Genomic DNA, 19143 nt, shown 5'->3' with positions numbered 1-19143 from the left:
TCAGGCAAATCAGAGCTCCTCAAAGGGAGTTGTGGCCAGAGTCCATGGGGCGGGGGATGCGTGCAATTCCTGGGCCCCATCCCAAGATGCTGATGCCAAGGTGAGTGGACGGGAGTCAGGCTGCATGGTAGGCACTGGGAAGGCGGTTTGGGACAGTCACAGATATTGGCAAATCTCACTCTCCCCTCCCCTGCAAAAATGAAAATGGCTAAAATGCTTAACATTGCGCCCTGGTGTGACAGGTGCCCTCCAAAACTCCCCGTGTGGCCACAATAAGGCTGTCAGTCAAAGTCTGCACCTGCTGAAAACACCCAACATGGCTGCTGACTGAGTCCCAGCCACACCCCCAGGCCTGTGGTCATTACAGTAAAATTCCCAGAGCTGACACTCCCGTTCCCATCATGCACCTGACGCCATGACACTTCTGAGAATTCTTCAGAAGTCACCAAATCCCTGGAAATCCCGGCTCTTTCCTGGAAAACCTCACCGAAGCTGCACCTGCTGTGTCTCCAGATCTCACCAGGGCCCCGAACCTGTGGCTGCGCTCCCGCCAGCTCAGGCCCACACTCCATCGTGAGTGCGCACTTTTGTTTTGCTGCTAAGTTTTACTCTCCTGCTGTAACATCATGTCTCCATCCTTGAATTCTTTCTGCCTCAGGAGAAGAGCCTTGGACCCTTGGGCCCCCAGGGTGACCCCCATTTCATGGGTGAACAGACAGGCACTCCCATCTTAACAGGACCACATCCCCAGGCTGCTGTGACGACTGACCAAGGGACAGCCTTTGAGGACTTGGCCGCAGGACCCACTCCAGGAGGTCAGCCTGGACAAGGTCTCATGGCTCTTGGGTGCAGCCCCCAAAATGGGTGCGAGGAGCCCCCACATAAGAGACCTCTCCTTACAGGCCCAGCCCCATCTGGCAAAGGTGGCTCTCGTCTCCTGTGGATTGATTTCACTCTGATAACACAATGGCCCTGGGCCCCGAGAGTACGCCAGTGCACCCACCACCAACGCTAGCTGAGGTCTTAACCCCAGCCAGGGCCACTGCTCTCCCAGGGCCATGTCAGGGAGGGCACTCAGATGCCTTTCATAAAACCTCCTTCTCAGAGCCAGCACAGGGGGGCAGTGGGTTAAGCTGCAGTTTGTGATATGCCAGATCCCTTATCAGAGCGCCAGTTCAAGTCCTGGCTGCTCTGCTTCCAATGCAGCTCCCTGCTCATGAGCCTGGGACAGCAGCAGAGAGTGGCCCAAGGACTCAGACCCCTGCGCCCACGTGGGAGACACAGATGGAGTTCCTGGACCCTGCCTGTAGCCTGGTCCAGCCCTGACTGTTGGGGCCATTTGGGGAGTGAGCCAGTGGATGGAAGATCTATCTCTGTCTCTGCTTCTTTCTAACTGTGCCTGCCAAATAAATAAAATAAACTTTAAACAAATAAACAAATAAGCCATCCTTTTCAGAGGTGGCCAGCCCCGCCCAAGGGCACCCTTCTTTGCCAGGTGACACGTCCTGGAATCTCCCCTGCCCTCTGGGGGCAGCTGTCCCAGGGAAGGGGAGGGCCTGAGTTACAATGCTCCCCTCCCCTCCACCCCTACCCAGACCCCACGGTCTGGGGCTACAGGCTGGGAAACAAGGAATCTGGCCCGTGGCCGAGGGGGGCTGGGGCATCCCGAGGGTGAGGATGTGGCCACCCCCAGTGGGGAGCACTCCTAGCCCCCCACAGCTCCCTCTGGCCTCTGCCCCTCTGCTCCACATTCTGCTGCCACTGGTAGTGACTACTAGCCTTCGTACTGCTGTCTCATTACGATGGGTCACAAAACACCAACGTGACCGCTGACCGTGTCCCAGCCGCGACCTCAGGCCCATTATCAAGTCATTATGCTAAAATGTCCACGGCTGACACTACCATTGGTGGCACTGTGACCGACTCAGCGGCTGGCACACAATGCCTCCCTGGTTTGTCCCAAGCCCGAACACCACTGCCTTAGCTCCCACGATTCCACTTCTCTCACTCAATCTGGGGGAAACTGAGGCAGAGAGCAGCAAGGAACGCTCCGGCTCAGGGGGCTGGGAGTGCTGGGCTGAGATTTCAGCTCAGCCTTGGACCCCACATTTTGGGCCCTCAACTTCTCGTCTGCCTGAGTGACGGAGTGGGGCGCTGGCTTTGAGGTCAGGCCAGGGGACACAGCATGAGACCCGTGAAGGGTGTGTCTGGGGTGGAAATGCAGGCTGGCAGGGGTGCCACCAGCCTGGAGCGGGCCTTGCTCAGGGGCCCAGAGGAGGCACCTGCAGCCTTGCTCTCTGCTCAGAGGAGACGTTCGGCTCCCAGCACGGCCTTGCTCTGCTCTGAGCTGCAGCAGCGCTGGACTGACACCAGGCCTGTCGCCTTTCAGAGAAAAGGGGTCACGTTGCCCCTTCTGCAGAGGTGCCCAACTGAGCTGCCCCCTTGCCCGCCCGGCCTGTGGGAACCAGCAGGGGTGAGGCACTCGGAGTGTGCCTGTGCGTGCACACGAGGGTATGTGTGAGTGTGGCAGAATAGTAATAAAAGTTACAGAGCTGGCCTTTGTGTAGGATTCCTGGCACTGAGCTCCACACCCTGGGGGTTTCCTGATGCTGCTCACAACCACACCACGCCTGGCTGATGCTCACAGGTCACCCCTGGGACCCTCGGCTCTGGGGAGGGGCTGGCTGAGCCCCTGACTAGAGGGTGTACCTGTCCGGCCCGCCTGGGCATGACGGGGTGACGGGGGAGAAGGATCGGAGACTGGGCTCCAGTCGCCCTGTGAAGACTTCTTAACCTGCGAGTGCCGAGCCACTCTCACACCCGAGACACGCTTCCCCTGGGACCCCGATGACCCACACTCTGGGGCTCCTGTGGGACTGCCTACTGAACTAACCTGGGCAGGGGTCCTGGGACCCCCACACTTGTAGCCGGTTTTGGAGGAAGTGCTGACAGTCTGGGGAGCCCAGGTGTGGCTGGCACATGAAGGAAGATGGTCCTGCGGGGGCCCGGCCTGAACTTGTGGGGTCGGCACTGAGTCCCGGGGGGCAGGGTCCAAACTGAATTGTTGGACACCAACTTGGTGTTGCAGAATTGATGTTAGCGGGTGAGTGTGTGCACACATGAGCAAGGGCGTAACTGCGAATGTGTGCACATGTGAGTGGGGGTGGGGCTGTGTGTGCACATGTGAGGGTCTGAGTGTGACTGCACATGTGAGCAAGGGTGTGACTGTGCACACATATGAGGGTGGGAGTGGGAGTGTGTGCACACGTGAGGGTGTGGGAGTGTTGCACATGTGAGGGGTGTGAGTATGTGCACATGTGAGTGGGCATGGGTGTGTGTGTGTGCACATGTAAGGGTGGGGGTAGGAGTGTGTGTGCATGTGAGTGGGGGCAGAGGTGTGTATGTGCACATGGGAGTGAAGGGAGTGTGAGTGTGCACATGTGATCGACTGTGCACACATGTGAGGGTGGGAGTGTGTGCACACGTGAGGGCGTGTGGGAGTGTAAGTGTGTATACACATGAGGCTGGGAGTGTTGTACATGTGAGGCTGGGAGTGTTGTACATGTGAGTGGGGCTGGGGGTGTGTATGCACATGTGAGTGAAGGTGGGAGTGTGAGTGCACATGTGATCGACTGTGCACATGTGAGCAAGGGTGTGACTGTGTGCACATGTGAGGGCGGGAGTGTTGCACATGTGAGGGTGTGTGTGCACATGTGAGTGGGGCTGGGGGTGTGTATGCCCATGTGAGTGAAGGTGGGAGTGTGAGTGCACATGTGATCGACTGCACATGTGAGCAAGGGTGTGACTGTGTACACATGTGCGGGTGGGAGTGTTGCACATGTGAGGGTGTGTGCACATGTGGGGGTGGATATGAGTGTGTGTACATGAGTGAGGGTGGGATGTGTGTGCACATGTGAACAAGGGCTGGTTGTGTGTGTGTGTGCACATGTGAGTGGGGGTGGAGGTGTATATGTGCACATATGAGTGAGAGTGGGGTGTGAGGGACCCCCGTAGGACCATCCTTCCTTCACGTGCCAGCCACACCTGGGCTCCCCAGACTGTCAGCACTCCACCTGAAACCGGCTACAAATGTGGGGGTTCCAGGACCCCTGCCCAGGTTGGTTCAGTAGGCAGTCCCACAGGACCCCCAGAGTGTGCGGTCACTGGGGTCCCAGGGGAAGCATGTCTTGGGTGTGAGAATGTGTTCGCCATGTGTGTGTGCACGTGTGTGTGTGTACATGTGAGGGGGTATGAGTGTGCACATGTGAGTGTGTGCACATGTGAGTAGGGTGGGAGTGTGTCCATGTGTGTGTGTGTGATGAGTGAACACTGTGGTGTCCCCCGGGCCACTCCCCTGAGTAGGACACAGGAGAGAGATGAGCAGGAGTCGGGGTGCCCTCAGGAAGGTCGACAAGGCAATCTTTGGCCCCAACCATGAGCCAGGGCCGCAGCTGAGGCTGGCGCCATCCTGACCTGACCTCAGTCTGGGGGCCCCGTGTTCTCGGGGGGCGCTCCCCGGGCACTGTGGGCACAGGTGCAGGCCGAGCTCCCTGCACACCCGAGGCATCGGCCCAGGCACAGACCGTGTTTCTCAAACTGGATCACAGCCCGTTAGTGTGACTGTCACTTGCAAGCTTCTAAAAATAAAACAGAAAGGGGCCATGTGTTAGGCTGCCACCTGCACTGCCCACATCCCTTTTGGGCGCCAGTTCAAGTCCTGGCTGCTCCACTTCCGATCCAGCTCTCTGTTATGGCCTGGGAAAACAGTAGAAGATGGCCCAAGTCCTCAGGCCCCTGCACCTGCGTGGGAGACCTGGAAGAAACTCCTGGCTCCTGGTTTCTGCCAGGCACAGCCAGGGCCATTGAGGCATTTGGGGAGTGAACCAGTGGATGGGAGACCTCTCTCTCTGTTTCTCCCTCACTCTGTAACTCTACCTTTCAAATAAATAAAAAAGTAAGTAAATAAAAACAAAACAGAAAGGAATGAAACAGAAGACGCTGGCCTGTAGTAAAATAATCGTGTACTAGAGAGACAGAAAGGGGAGGAGCCACGGGCCATTTACTCCCAAGGACTGGCTCCATTCTCCCCTCAGGACCCCGCCCCCATCCAGCTCTCCCCAGGCAACCACAGGGCTGCGGGCCTCCACCCACCCGAGCAACCTGCGCTGCCCTGCGGCCTAACCAGCCCTTCACAGCCACATGGGGCCACCTCCAGGCTCTGTCACTTTGCTCAAATGCAGCCCCGTCCTCTGCCCTCCCAGTCAGAAGCAGGAAAGAAGACGGGCAGGAGCCCGCAGGCCCTGAGCAGCCAGCTTCCATCTCTGTGACCCCTGGGCCTCAGGGCTGCGATCTGAAAATGCAGGTACCACGCCTTCCGCCACGCAGCAGGTGCACAGAATGCAGAGCCCCGCCTCCCGCGGCTGCCTGGGGTGAGCCGGGCTCCACTTGCTCCTGGTTTCCCTGTCTCAGGCTCTGTCTGGAGCTGGGCTCCCGTCGCCACGTGTGTGTGTGTGTGTGTGTGTGTGTGTGTGGTGAAAAAGACTGCGAAGGCGTTTCCTCGTGGTCGGGACACGAGGTTTCCAGAGGCAGGACAAGAGCGGCCCAAGCAAGCTGATGCGCAGACAGTGGGGATGGGTGGGGCAGTGGCGGGCGAGGGGCTCAGCGTTAAGGCAGCGGCTGGGCTGCCGTTCACGCTCTGAGCCCGGCACCTTACACCCGCCAGCACTGTGTTCTCTCGGCCCTGCAAAGGCCGCAGACTTGGGGTACAGAGGGGTTGGCTAGACTCAAGGCCACACAGAGGGCATGTGCAGATCAGAGCGGGTGCTGTAGCACCTTGCTTGTCTCTTGCCAGCACCCGGGTTATCTACTGGTTGGGGGGCAGGGTTTCAACAGGGCTGGAAAGTCCCCAGGCTGAACTCTGTGGCCCCCGACTCTGCACACCCAGCACCCGCCTCCAGTGTGACCACAGAGTCCTCACGCGGTGCCTCTCTGTGCCAGGGCAGTCACGGGGCTCTTATCTGAAACCGTAAGGCACTGCCTGGGGGTGGTGGGGGCCGTGAGCTCCGAGCCCTGGGCAGGGAGGGAGGCTGAGGTGGGCCGCAGTGGCTTCTTCCTGCCCAGGTGGCTGTGGGTGCCCACTGCGGTCAGTGGCCTGCTTGGCCACCTGGAATAAGAGCGTCCATCCTGTTCCCCTCTGGGGAGGTTTGGCTACTGAGCCGCTCACTGAAGGCCCTTGTAGGAGGCCACCATGACAGCAACTCAAAAACAGTGCCACTGTGTGGCAGGGACTTCTGAAGAACATTCTAGATTATGGCAACTGCCTTCCACACCCTCAACCTAGCAGAACGCGACCCAGGTCAGTGCCGGGCAGACCCGTCTGGGAGCTGCGTGTGCGCTCCTGTCCTCCGAGCGCCAGGTGTGCAGAGCTTATGCTCGGGAGAGCTGCAGGTGGGCACCCGAGCTCCTTCCCTCGCACCGTGGGGCTTCCACATGCAAATCCTCCAGACCCCCACCCCCTTACTTCTCACTCTCCCCGCTGCAGCCAGCTACTGAAAACGCATTCATCTGTGCCACGCAGGAGCTGTGTGTAGGTCCAAGGACAAGTTCCGTTGACTTCCTAGTCTCAATTTCTTCACCTGAACGTGAGCATGAGAATACCCATCATTCAGGGTGGCGGTGAGAACTGCTGACCCTGTGTACAAAGGCCTGGTACACAGTATGCCCTTAATAAATAAAGGGGGGCTGGTGTTGTGGTTTATGGGTACCTGCAGCACCGGCATCCCATAGGGTGCTGGATCACGTCCCAGCTGCTCCACTTCCAATCCAGCTCCCTGCTAAGGCCTGGGAAAAGCAGCAGAAGATGGCCCAAGTGCTTGGGCTCCTGCTACCCATGTGGGAGACCCAAAAGAAGCTCCTGGCTCCTGGCTTCAGCTTGGCCCGGTCCTGGAGTGAACCAGAGGATGGAAGATCTCTCTCTCTCTCTCTCTCTCTCTCTCTCTCTTTCTCACTGTAACTCTGACTTCTAAATAAAAACAAATAAATAATTAGTAATCATTAGTATTATTAAGGACTGCCACCATTAGCTGGGAACTTAACCATGTGCTAAGATTCCAAGTACGTAATCTCATTTGAGAAATACATTATAATAATTAACAAGATTACCATTGTGCTTAAAACAAGACTGAAAAAAGAGACAGGAAAAAGGACTCAAAGAGCATTAAACCCATGTAACAGATCAAAAATGGCCACAAGTCTTTGCTGCTCCTCCCATCAAGGGAGTCTATTTCCCCACCCTTAGGAGGGTGGCCTTGAAACTGCCATTGACCAAAAGAATGCAGCAGGAGGACAAGGTGCAGTTCTGGGCCCAGACCTCCTGAGACTTCCCAGCTCCCACACCCAGCTCTTTGGTCCACTGCTGTCATGTCCTGGAGCTGTGTGGCCCAACCAACAGCCTGCACCCACTGCCGGACACAGAAGTGAGCCCATCCTGGACCATCCAGCTCCAGGCAATTAGTCCGACGGCTGACCCCAGGAGCACCCAGCAGAAGAACCACTCAGCTGAGCCCAGTCTGGACTGCTGAATCAGAATGACGGCTGTTTCGAGCTGTGTGTGTTGGGGAGGTTTGTTTTGCAGGGGTATGTCCTAGCCTTGGTGTACCCCCCTTCTCTTCCTTCTTGCTGCTGGGGGTACAGAGCTCTGTGGGGAATTTGGAAACAGTGATGTGGCCCAGCCCCTCACTCTACAGCCAGAGAAACCGAGACCCCAGGTGGGTAAAAGACCTCCTGAGGCTAGGACAAGGACACAGGACCAGCGACCCTCACATCAGGGCTGTGACCACTGCAAACCACAAACTCCAATCACCCCACCCCTCCAATGTTAGATGAGCAGGTGCTCCATGCCAGGCAGCAGGCTAGGGGCCTTAGACATCGGGATGTTAGGCCCACTGCACAGACGGATGGCTGGGATGCCTGGAGCTACAGCTGGCATCCTGCTGGCATAGGGGGACAAACCTGAGCACCAGATGCCGACACCTGGAAGACAGGAAAACAGCAAATGTGACAGAACCTGGAGATCTGGGTGCCGGACACATCACTGAGCTGCTTGAGCCGCACTGGTCCCGACCCCAGATTACTCATCAGGTCAGCCAAGGACCCTCATGGAAGAAGCTACCACCCACTGGGTTTGTGGCTGTTTGAAGCTAAAAGCATTAACTGCTAATCCTGTGCCTCAGAGGATGGCTGAAAAGGCCACACTGCTGCCTTTGATATGTTATAAACACCAACAGGGGGCACTTCCTTCCCAGCCCTCCCCACCTTTGTCCACTGGCACCCCTGAGGACAGTGGCACTGAGCCCCCTGCGTGCCTGTCCTCAGCCGTTCAGGGAGCACTCCACGAATCAGAAGGGCAGTGGGCGGGACACGAGGCACCGGACCCAGCAGCTCTGGACCTCAAGCCCCAGCCCTGCGTGGGGGCATGAGCCAGGGTGAGCCAGGAGGGACGCAGATGACAGGTGCAGGCACGGGCCCTTCTCTGTTCATCTCAGGACCCTGGCATTACTACAAATGGAGCAGTTCACATTCAAGTCCATGGTCAACTCCACTGGCTGATAACGTTCCCTGATGAACACACGTGGCAGGGCCCCAGCGTACCCAACCTGGGCTGAGTCAGCTATGCCCTCTGCTCCCCCTCTGTCTCTTCTCTCCTTTCGTCAGCTTCCCCAAAGCCCTGGGCTAGGCCCGCTGGAAAGCAGAATTCTCTCCCCTAATTGTGCAAGCTGCTGGGTCTCTGATTTCTCTGAAGAGCTGGGATCCCACCTTGCCAAACCACAGTGGGGGCAGAGTTGCGAGCACGGGGCCACGAGTGGGGACACTTCCCAGTTCTGACGCCAGAGGGCTCTGTGTTCTCTGGCAGGTCACTTGCCCTCTCTGGGCTGGCTTTCCCAGCCTGTGATGAGAGTAGGGAATCCTACCTTCTAGAAGTTGCTTATTCAGCATCAGTGCCCGGGGTCTTTCCTGCTCATACGGCTTGCACGAGAGTAAATGGATGCAAGCAGGAGGTTGTGTGGCCAGCGATGGGATTCTCTCCCTGGCGACCTCAGTGGGCGTGGGCTTTGGAAAGACCCACTGATTTCAGGGCCGCTGGGACAGAGAAAGCTCAGGGAGAGAATGAAGCAGCCACTGCAGGTCCCCTCCTCTCCAAACGCACAACAGCCCAAAGCAAAATGCACAGTGAGTGTGTTTTCCCTTTTTGGCCTGGACACCCCAGAGCTGTCTGCTTTTCCACTGTTGCTTGGGGAAACTCTCCAAGCACACTCATTAGGGCAGGAACCTAGCAGTGGTGAGTTCTTTGGGAGGCCACGTGGCAGGGGCTGCTGGCCTGAGGCCCAGCCTAGACACACGTGGCGTGCATGTCAGCCTGCAGCAAAGGGCCTGGGGTCAGGAGTGAGTGTGTGTGAATGTGTATATGTGAGTGTGTGTGGGTCTGTGAGTGTGTGTATGTGACCACGTGTGAGCATGTGTGTAGAGGCAGATGTGAGAGTACGGGTGTATATGTGAGACTGTGTGTGAGCATGTGTGTGAATGCATATGTGACAGTGTGTGTGCCCACATGTGTATGTGCAGGATGTGTGAGTGCATATGTGTATGCATGGGACTTGTGTGAGCATGTGTGTGCGTGTGTGCATGTCTATGTTTATTTGGAGTATGAGCACACGTGAAAATGAGTGTGTATGTGTATATGTGAGAGTTTGTAGCATTGAGCATGTGTGAATGGATGTATATGTGTGTGCACGTGTATAAGTGTGTGAGCATGTGTGCGCATGTATGTGTATGCATGTGTGTGTGCATGTGTATGAGAGTATGTAAGTATGCACGTGCATAAGTGTGAACGTGTGTGATCGTGTATGTAAGTATGTGAGCATGTGTGTATGAGTGTGCACGTGTATAAGTGTGTGGGCATGTGTGTGCGTGTATGTGTGTGCATGCATGTGTGCATGTGTATGAGTATGTAAGTATACACGTGCATAAGTGTGAACGTGTGTAATCGTGTATGTGTGTGAGCATGTGTGTATGAGTGTGTGCATGTGTATAAGTGAGAGTATGTGAGTGCAAATGTGTATAAGTGTGAACATGTGTGATCGTGTGAGTGTGTGAGCATGTGTGTATGAGTGTGTGCACGTGTATGTGTGTGAGCATGTGTGTATGTATGTGTGTGCATGTGTGTATGTGTATAAGTGAGAGTATGTGAGTGCAAATGTGTATAAGTGTGAACATGTGTGATTGTGTGTGTGAGCATGTGTGTATGAGTGTGTGCACGTGTATAAGTGTGTGGGCATATGTGTGCATGTGTATAAATGTGTGAGCATGTATGCATGTGTATAAATGAGTATGAGTGCACACGTGAACATGTGTGATCATGTGAGTGCGTGAGCATGTGTGTATGAGTGTGTGCATGTGTATATGTGTGTGCGAGTATGTGTGCGCATGCATGTGTGTGTGTATAAGTGAGAGTATGTAAGTGTAAATGTGTATTGTGAACATGTGATTGTGTGTGTGGGCATGTGTGTGCATGTATGTGTGTGCATGTGTATAAGTGAGAGTATGTGAGTGCAAATGTGTATGTGTGAACATGTGATTGTGTGAGTGTGTGGGCATGTGTGTGCGTGTATGTGTGTGCATGTGTGTAAGTGAAAGTACCCATGTGTGAGTGTGAACGTGTATGTGAGCATGTGTTTATGAGTGTGTGCATGTGTATAAGCGAGAGTAAGTACCCATGTATGAGTGTGAACGTGTATGTGAGCATGTGTGTATGAGGGTGTGCATGTGTGTGAGAGTATGTGTGAGCATGTGCATGTGTGTGTGCACATGTGTGTGCATGTAAGTGTGTAAAGGGCTGTACAAAATCCTTAGAACCACCAAGGACTGCAGGTGGGAGAAACACACTGCCGAATCCCTTGACTTCACATGTGGGGAAACTGAGGCTGGCCCTCCCGATCCCCGCGTCGCCGACAGCAGTGCTCCGCCCTGGCTGCGCACGGAAGCCCCAAACATGCTGGTGCAAGAAAGCAGCATCTCTGGGCAGAGGCTGCGTCGACCCTGACAGCTGTCAGTTCCAGCTGCGACGGGAAGTCGGTCGCCCTCCGCCCTCACAGCCCCCGTCCTCAGGGCGGGCTCCTGGGCACCTCGGAGTTGCCTGACTTCTGGCACAGAGCCCCTGTGGGTCTCAGGGTGGCTGGAAAGACGAGGGCCAGCGCTGGGCCCACTGCAGCCCTGCACAGACAGACGGCCCAGCCCCGGGAAGGGGCCCCAGAGCAGCTCACTGAAAGCGTTTGCCGAAGTGACAAAGTGACAAGGACAAAGCTGGCATTCCCGGGCTCAGGCCTGTGAGGCGTCTCAACTGCAGCCAGGCCAGCCCATGTCACAGCTCCGGCCGCATCGGCTCCTGCTATGTTTGAGACACGTATTTTTGGGGCTGGTGCCCGGGTGCCGTGGCTCACTTGGTTAATCCTCTGCCTGTGGTGCCAGCATCCCATATGGGCGCCGGGTTCTAGTCCCAGTTGCTCCTCTTCCAGTCCAGCTCTCTGCTGTGGCCTGGGAGGGCAGTGGAGGATGGCCCAAGTGCTTGGGTCCCTGCACCTGCATGGGAGACCAGGAGGAAGCACCTGGCTCCAGGCTTCGGATCGGTGCAGCGCCAGCCATAGTGGCCATTTTGGGGGGGTGAACCAGCAGAAGGAAGACCTTTCTCTCTCTCTCTCTCTCTCTCTCTCACTGTCTAACTCTGCCTGTCAAAGTAAAAAAATTAAGATACATATCATATTTTTAAGATTTGTGTTTATTTATTATTTGAAAGAGAGAGAGAGAGAGAGAGAGAGAGAGAGAGAGGTGTCTTCCATTCTCTGGGTCACCTCCCCAATGCCCACTACAGCCAGGGCTGCATCAGGAAGAGGCCAGCAGCTGGAACTCCACATGTGGGTCTCCCACATGGATAGCAGGCCCACCCCTGCTGGCCCCCAGGGTGTGCATTAGCAGGGAGCTGGCACTGCGAGTGGAGCCACACTGGAACCCAGGCTTTCCAGTACGGTGGCCGCACCAGACACCTGCCCCGACTACCACTCAAGCCAGCCCCTGCTGCCAACAGCAGTCTGACCAGATGGTTCTTTTACTGAAAGCCACTTTTTGGGGACTGGCATTGTGATGTTTATCAGGAAAGCAACTGCTTGTGACATTGGCATCTCATATGGGCACTGATTTGTGTCCCAGCGGCTCCACTTCCGACCCAGCTCCCTGCTAACAGCTGGAAAACAGTGGAAGATGGCTCGAGTATTTGGGCCCCTGCATCCATGTGTGAGACCTTTATAAAGCTTTTGGCTTTGGCCTGGCCCAGCTCCAGCCGTTTTGGCCATCTGGGAAGTGAACCAGTGGACAGAAGATCTTACTCTACTTTGGTCTCTACCTCTCTCTATATAACTCTGACTTTCAAATAAATAAATAAATCTTTTTAAAAAGTCACCTTTTGGTCTAGAAACCATGGCACCCCAGAGCAATGAGCACCCACAGCACCCAGAGCTGGTGTCTAGTATCACCCTCCAATCACAGGAACCAGGCCTGCTGGGAGAAACGGCCAGTGCCGGGCCGGGGCAGGAAAGACCCAAGAAGAGGCTGCAGCCTCCCCTGTTGCCAGGAAGTAACGCAGTCATCAACAAGCAAACAAGGACACACATCCGCACGGTGACGGGGACACAGGGCTCCCCATGGCCAACCGGGGAACAACCTGAGCAACACAGTCGTAAAGTAGCACTGGTGTGCAACCCGGGAACAAGGTGAGCATGCACGACTCCGTGTGGAAGTGACTGAGTAAATGAATGGGGGCAGAAGTCCCAACGATTCCAGCAGATTCTTCCCCGAGGAGGTGCAGCACAACGGCCCGCCCCTTAGTGGTGGCCGGGCCCTGTGACTCCTCCACTTCCCCGGGAAACAGAAGGGAAGGGGGAGGGAAGCAGTCACCGTAGACCCCACCACAGCCAGGAGACCAAGGTCAACCCCGCCGTTGTCACTCGGGCAGTACCCCACTTTTCCCTCCCCAGACCCACGAACGCCAGTGGAGCCATGAGACGAATCCCAGTTGAGGGATATAACTGCCAGGTGCATGACCAGTCCTCGTCGAAACGGTCAAGGTCACCATGAAAGGAAGCTGGAGAAACTATCAGAGCCGAGAGCAGCCCAAGGAGCCGTGCTGACTGCTGGGGGGTCCTGGGGCTCAGGGCAGGAGGGAAGAGCTAAGGAGATGTGAGAGTGCCCCGGCTCTGGCAGGCACCTGTGCCTCCATTGCGGCCAACACACCGCACGGAAGCTGGAGGCCAAGCCGGGGAGAAGCGGAGTGCGGCGTCCCGGATCCCTCTCCACTAACGCGGCAGCCATTCTGTAGCCCATCCTGATGCAGGATGAACAGAGGTGGCTTTTGATCGCCCTGATTCTGAACACATACAAATCAAAACAGAGGCCCCCACATTCCCCACGCCTTGTCAGAGAAGCGATGCCACCAGGGCAGGGGAGGGACGTGGTGGCCAAGGTCACAGGGACATTCCCACACAGAGGCCGGATCCTCAGCCTCCCAACCAGGGCCTCTCAGTGCTGGTGCTGGGAGGCTGGGCCCCGGAGGACCCAGACGACCTCTGAGCTCCCCCCCGGGGGGAGAGGGGCACCCATGCCTTGAAAAACCACGAAGTCCTTGCGCTGGCGGCAGCCAGGGACCCGACCTCCTGGAGATCACACCGCAGGACTCGGCTCCCGCTGGCTGTGTTGGAGAAGACGGCACGCACGGCGACTCAAGGTGGCCACCCTTGGCATCAGGGCGTGAATTCAGGGCTTTGCTGTGAATGGGCGGGGCGGGCAGAGGCAGAGGCACTGCCTACGCTGCTGTCCCTTGGGCCAGTCCAGCCCCCATGGTCTCAGAAGGCAGCGGTGAGTGGGTGGTGCTGACCTTGACTGTGGTCTCCAGGGGCCTCAACTACTTCCTGTCCTCAGTGACTGGATTGTGGGAGAGGCCTGGGCTGCCTGGGCACATCCCCTGCCTGGGGTCCCGGGACCACCTGCAGCAGCTGAGGGCCCAGCCGGAACCTGAGCTGGAAACTGAGCGAAGCTTCAAGGAGGCCTCTGCCTCTGTCTCTAGGCCATGGGCAACCGGCCCAGGCTTGTTAGAGCCAGCCCAGGCCCTGCCCACCCTGCAGCCTTCACCCTGTTGTCCCAGGGAATGGTGGAAGCCAGGCCCACTAGGGACTGGGCTGAGTCGGACAGCGGAGCCACGAGGGAGACAGACCAACACTGTCCAGCTCTCAAGGGGCTTGGGTTGGCACCAGTCCCTCCCTTCCCATGGCCTTCTATCCCCGTGTGCCCAGCCAGGCTCACGTCCACCTCTGGGCCTTGCCTGTGCCATTCCCCCACTACGCACCCCCCTAGCTGACTCTCTCCGCGCTCCCACTCCATGCTGGCCACACAGCCTATGAGTCCCAGATCTGTGTTTGCCTCCTCCAGGAAGTCTGCCCAGATCACCTGACCTGGGTGAGCTCCCTCCCTCCTCCCTGCAGCCCACTGTCCGGTATCTCACATGGAACCTGGACACGCCCTCCCCACGCCTCTACTGCTCATGTTTGTGTGTGGAGCTCCCACAGGCCCCTCTGGAGGGCAGTGCTGAGATCCTGTCTTACTCATCTTTATGAATGTGGCCCACGTCCAAATTCATCTAGCACTGGCTGACCTCGGAAAGCGATTTCCATTGCTCTCCGCTACTCACCTGTAGGAGGCGCTTTCACCCAGCTGGGACTGTAACTCACCAGCGTGTGGCACTGGCCAGGTGACCACACTCTCGGGTAGAAGCGGCTGGAGCCCCGGATGGCCCGCAGGGGCCTCTGGCCCCACCTCGGCCGCTTGCTCGGCATCTCTTTGCCCACGAATTGGCTCTGGCGAGAGTCAGGCCTCACTTCGGATGCGCGTTTGCTGTTCTCACCTTTGGTATGGACTGCACGCTTCTCTGTGTCCCAGGAGCAGGCCACGCTTAGAAATGCGTGGGGCTCAGCTCATTGGCAGACTCGGCTCACTCGGGCAGAGAGAAAGAGCTGGGGAGTGACGCCTCACCCCCCCACAGTCTTTAATCTGTGACTGTTGGAGGCTAGGGACTCACGTGCTGCCCTTCCAGGAGGAGCTGTGTGGCAACACTGGCCCGCAGGGCTCCCACGTGGGCTGCAGGTCCAGCTGTCCCCAGGCTTAACTTGTGTGATGCTTCTCTTTGATTAGCTGCCTTCCCTGCCCCTGTCCTGCCACCCCTGCTGTCGCTTCCTGCAGCACCCCTTAAACCAACTGCTTGTACTCAAACCCTTGACTCGGGGTGTGCTGCTGGGGAAATTCAAACTAAGGCAGTCCTCCACCGCAGCTCCACCGTCTGTAAAACGGGTACAAGAGCAGAGACAACTTCACGGGGTTTTTGCAAGGTGGTAACTGTTAGGTCACCCGGCATAGCATTAGCAAGTGTTCTCCAAATAGAACTGTTTATTTTCAGTTACTCTTAAACTTTTTGAAGACAGGACTGAATCTTTTGGCAAAGAGGTCAAAATATACAGCTGGCCCGGTTTATCCTAGACAGCCACTTGGCTTCTCCTGGGACCGCCCCTCCCTGTGGGGTCTGCACACATGCCCTGGGAAACCCAGACAAGAGCCTTTCCCTCGGGCATCAGACACTTGCACCCCGCAAGCGCGGGGCGGGGATGAGGCCGATCTAACAGGGACGTGGGTGAGCAGCCGGCTGCAGCTGGGGAGAGTCCCCTGGCGTGACTTCCTCCCCAGGGTCCTCCGCTGAAGCCAACAGTCACCGCACAAGTGGGAAGCTTTGGGGGAGAGAAGGGAAACGCTGGAACGGCTCTGCCCAGAGCTGCAGCCGCCCCGAGCTCCCCTGACCCGGTCCGCTCATCCCTCTGAGAAACGAGACGTCTGGGGGCTGGGCTGGGACAGACGCCTCGCCAGGCCAGCCGCCGGCTCTGGGTCTTGCCTTCGGGGTCCCTCAGTCCTCATCCCCGTGGCAGCTGTGGCAAGGGGAGGCTGGGACTTGGCCAGAGGTCCCACGTGCAGGCCCACAGGAAGTGATCTGTTCCCATTAAACCCAGCGTCCTAAGCTGATGGTGCTAAGAGAGTGGAAAGCTAATTTGGCTGTGCTGTCTACAGCTGGGGTCTTTGGGTGATTAGATTAGGGCATGAGAGCGAGGGCCCGTGATTGGACCCCGGGGCTTTATGAGGAGGGGCAGACGGACCACCCTGACACGGACGCACACGCATGCTCCCCGCAGTGTGTGACCAAGGGCAGCCCCAGCCAGAGCCCGTGTCCTGCTGTGTGGACTTGGACTTCCAGACCCACCACTCAGAATCAACCTCTCTTCTTTATAACGTAGCCCCCTTGGGAATTTCATCACAGTCAGGACCCAAGGTGCAGCCGCCAGCCGGATGGATTTTCCTTGGTCTGGGGGAACCAGCCCACCGAGGGGCTGAGCCCTGTGCCTTTGTAACCGAGGCCTGCTCCCTGGAGACAGTGGAGCGCCATGAGCTGTGTCACAGAACAGCAAGCACGCGGCCCCGCTGGTGCCCACTCCCACCTCTCTCTCTCTCTCTCTCTCTCTCTCTCTCTCTTATGTACCTACCTACCTACCATCCACCCACTCAGCATCTACCATCTGTGCGTCTGTCTATCCATCCATCCATCCATCTTCCATGTCATAGGCATGGCACTCCTGGGAGTGGGATTAAGGCCCACATTTCAAAATGACGAAAGTGAGGCTCAGAAACCAAAGATGCTGGTGGCAGAGCCGGACTCCGTCACCCAGCCCCCACTGTGGGGAAAGCCGTCTTCCCTCGGTCCTGATGCGCTCAGGGCCCGGATGTCCGGCTGAGCTCTCCAGGTCGGAGCAGGCCAGCGTGGGGGTGTTCCTGACCACACCGGCACTGCCTCTCAGGCACCCCTGTGCCCAGACTGCCTGCTGGCCCCCACTCCCTGCCCTCCAAAGCAGAAACTGGCCCTCCAGGCCACTGCTGAGTCCTGCAAAGACACGGGTGGAAAAGCTGGTTGGCACAAGAACAGAAGGCAGATGGGTAGCTGTCTCGTGGCAGCTGCATCCTCGTGGAGCCCCGGCACGCATGGAGCACGCAGAGCTCCACACAGCTCTGCCCGCCCTTGACCGGAAGATGGAAAGACCCCAACTCACCCCAGCCGCCTCCTGGCGCAGGATCCTGGCAGCCTCTTCCCGGCCCAGCCCCAGCTGCAGCCACACAGGACACGTCTTGATGAGCTTCTCCAGGACGCTGAGGCCCCGACAAGGACAGCAGTTCTTCAGGGTGGCTGGCAGAGACAGCCTCGAGCCCTCCTCCTCTTCCTCCTCCTCCTCCTCCTCGCCCTCTCCTTGGCCCACATCTGGAACAGGACTGAGACACAGAATGGAACCATCAGCTCCTGCAGCCCCAGAGAGGGATTAAATCCAACCACACTCAGTTACTTGGCATCTGTGTAGCCACGAGCCCTCTGGTGAAGTAAAAGTGAACAAACCCTGGCCTTCGGCTTAAAGCGCTCACAAGAAAGCAGGTGTGGCTGGCACCACGGCTCACTAGGCTAATCCTCCACCTAGCGGCGCCAGCACACCGGGTTCTAGTCCCAGTCGGGGCTCTGGATTCTGTCCCGGTTGCCCCTCTTCCAGGCCAGCTCTCTGCTGTGGCCCGGGAGTGCAGTGGAGGATGGCCCAAGTGCTTGGGCCCTGCACCCCATGGGAGACCAAGAGAAGCACCTGGCTCCTGGCTTCGGATCAGCGCGGTGCGCCGGCCGCAGCGCGCCGGCCGTGGCGGCCATTGAAGGGTGAACCAACGGCAAAAGGAAGACCTTTCTCTCTGTCTCTCTCTCTCACTGTCCACTCTGCCTGTCAAAAAAAAAAGAAAGAAAGAAAGAAAAAAGAAAGCAGGTGCAACACGCACAGAAGGAACCGGTACCGGCTGGATGGACACAGAGTCGCAGTGAGCACCAATGGGAGACACACTGGCACGACGCAGAGCCCTGAAGACGAAGCCCGATTCCTAATTAAGGAGTAATTTACACACAGTGACATCTACAGATCTGAGCACCCGGGTAACCACCATTCTGAGCGACAGTTAGACCTCTGCTCTCCAATGCCATGGCCACTAGCCAGCCACAAGTGGTTCCTGAGTTCTTAAACGTGTCTGGTCTGAGTCGGGGGCGTGTGGCACAGTGGTTAAGCTCCCCGCTGGGACAGCCACATTCTGTCATTGGCCGGCCTGCATCTGAGTCCTGGCTCTACCTCAGAGTCCAGCTTCCTGATGATGTGCACCCTGGGAGGCAGCAGCTGATGGCTCAAGGACCTGGCCCGTGCCACCCACGTGGGAGATCTGGACTGAGTTTCCGGCTCCCGGCTTTGGCCAGGCCCAGGCCCGGTTGCTGTGGCCATCTGAGGAGTGAACCAGCACATGGAAGTTCTCTCTGTCTTTCTGCTTTTCAAATACATACTTTTTTTTAAAGTGTCTTATCCAAATTGAGACATATTGTATAAATAAAATGTACATGGGATTTCAAAGACAGAGTATGATGGAAAGAATGAAAAATAGCTCATTAATAATATTTGAATATCAGGACAGGCGTTGTGGTGTAGCGGGTAAAGCCCCCACTTGGGACAACTGCATCTCCTGTCAGAGTGCCACCCTGAGTCCTGGCTGCTCTGCTTCTGATCCAGCTCCCTGCTAATGCACCTGGGAAGCCGCCGAAGATGGCCCGAGAGCTTGCGCTCCTGCCGTGCACGTGGGAGACCTGGCCCAGCCTGGCCCAGCCCCTGCTGCGGTGGGTATTTGGGGAGAGAACCAGAGGATGAAAGACTTCTCACTCTCTCGGTCACTCTGCCTTTTGAATACATAAATCTTTAAAGAAGCGTTTTGTATTGATTATATGTTGAAATAATATGTTAGATACATTGTTAGATAAAACATTATTCAAATTACTTTCACCTGTTTCTTTTTGCTGCTACAATGTGGCCATTAGAATATTTAAAATAACCGATGCGGCTTGCATTACATTTCTGTTGGTCAGTGCTGATGTAGAATATTTCTAGGCGG

General features: G+C 56.9%; 1 protein-coding gene across 1 annotated transcript in view; it reads right to left on the bottom strand.

Annotated features, from left to right (window-relative positions):
* RIN3 (Ras and Rab interactor 3) overlaps positions 1–19143 on the bottom strand; it is a 117401-nt gene that overhangs the window by 62895 nt on the left and 35363 nt on the right. The window contains exon 2 of the mRNA XM_051826438.2: positions 17241–17457. Coding sequence (XP_051682398.2) covers positions 17241–17457 — 217 coding nt within the window. The remainder of the gene's footprint in view (positions 1–17240; positions 17458–19143) is intronic.

The sequence above is a fragment of the Oryctolagus cuniculus genome, chromosome 20, assembly GCF_964237555.1.
Source record: "Oryctolagus cuniculus chromosome 20, mOryCun1.1, whole genome shotgun sequence".
Classification (NCBI taxonomy): domain Eukaryota; kingdom Metazoa; phylum Chordata; class Mammalia; order Lagomorpha; family Leporidae; genus Oryctolagus; species Oryctolagus cuniculus.
This window is presented reverse-complemented; position numbering and strand designations above follow the sequence as displayed.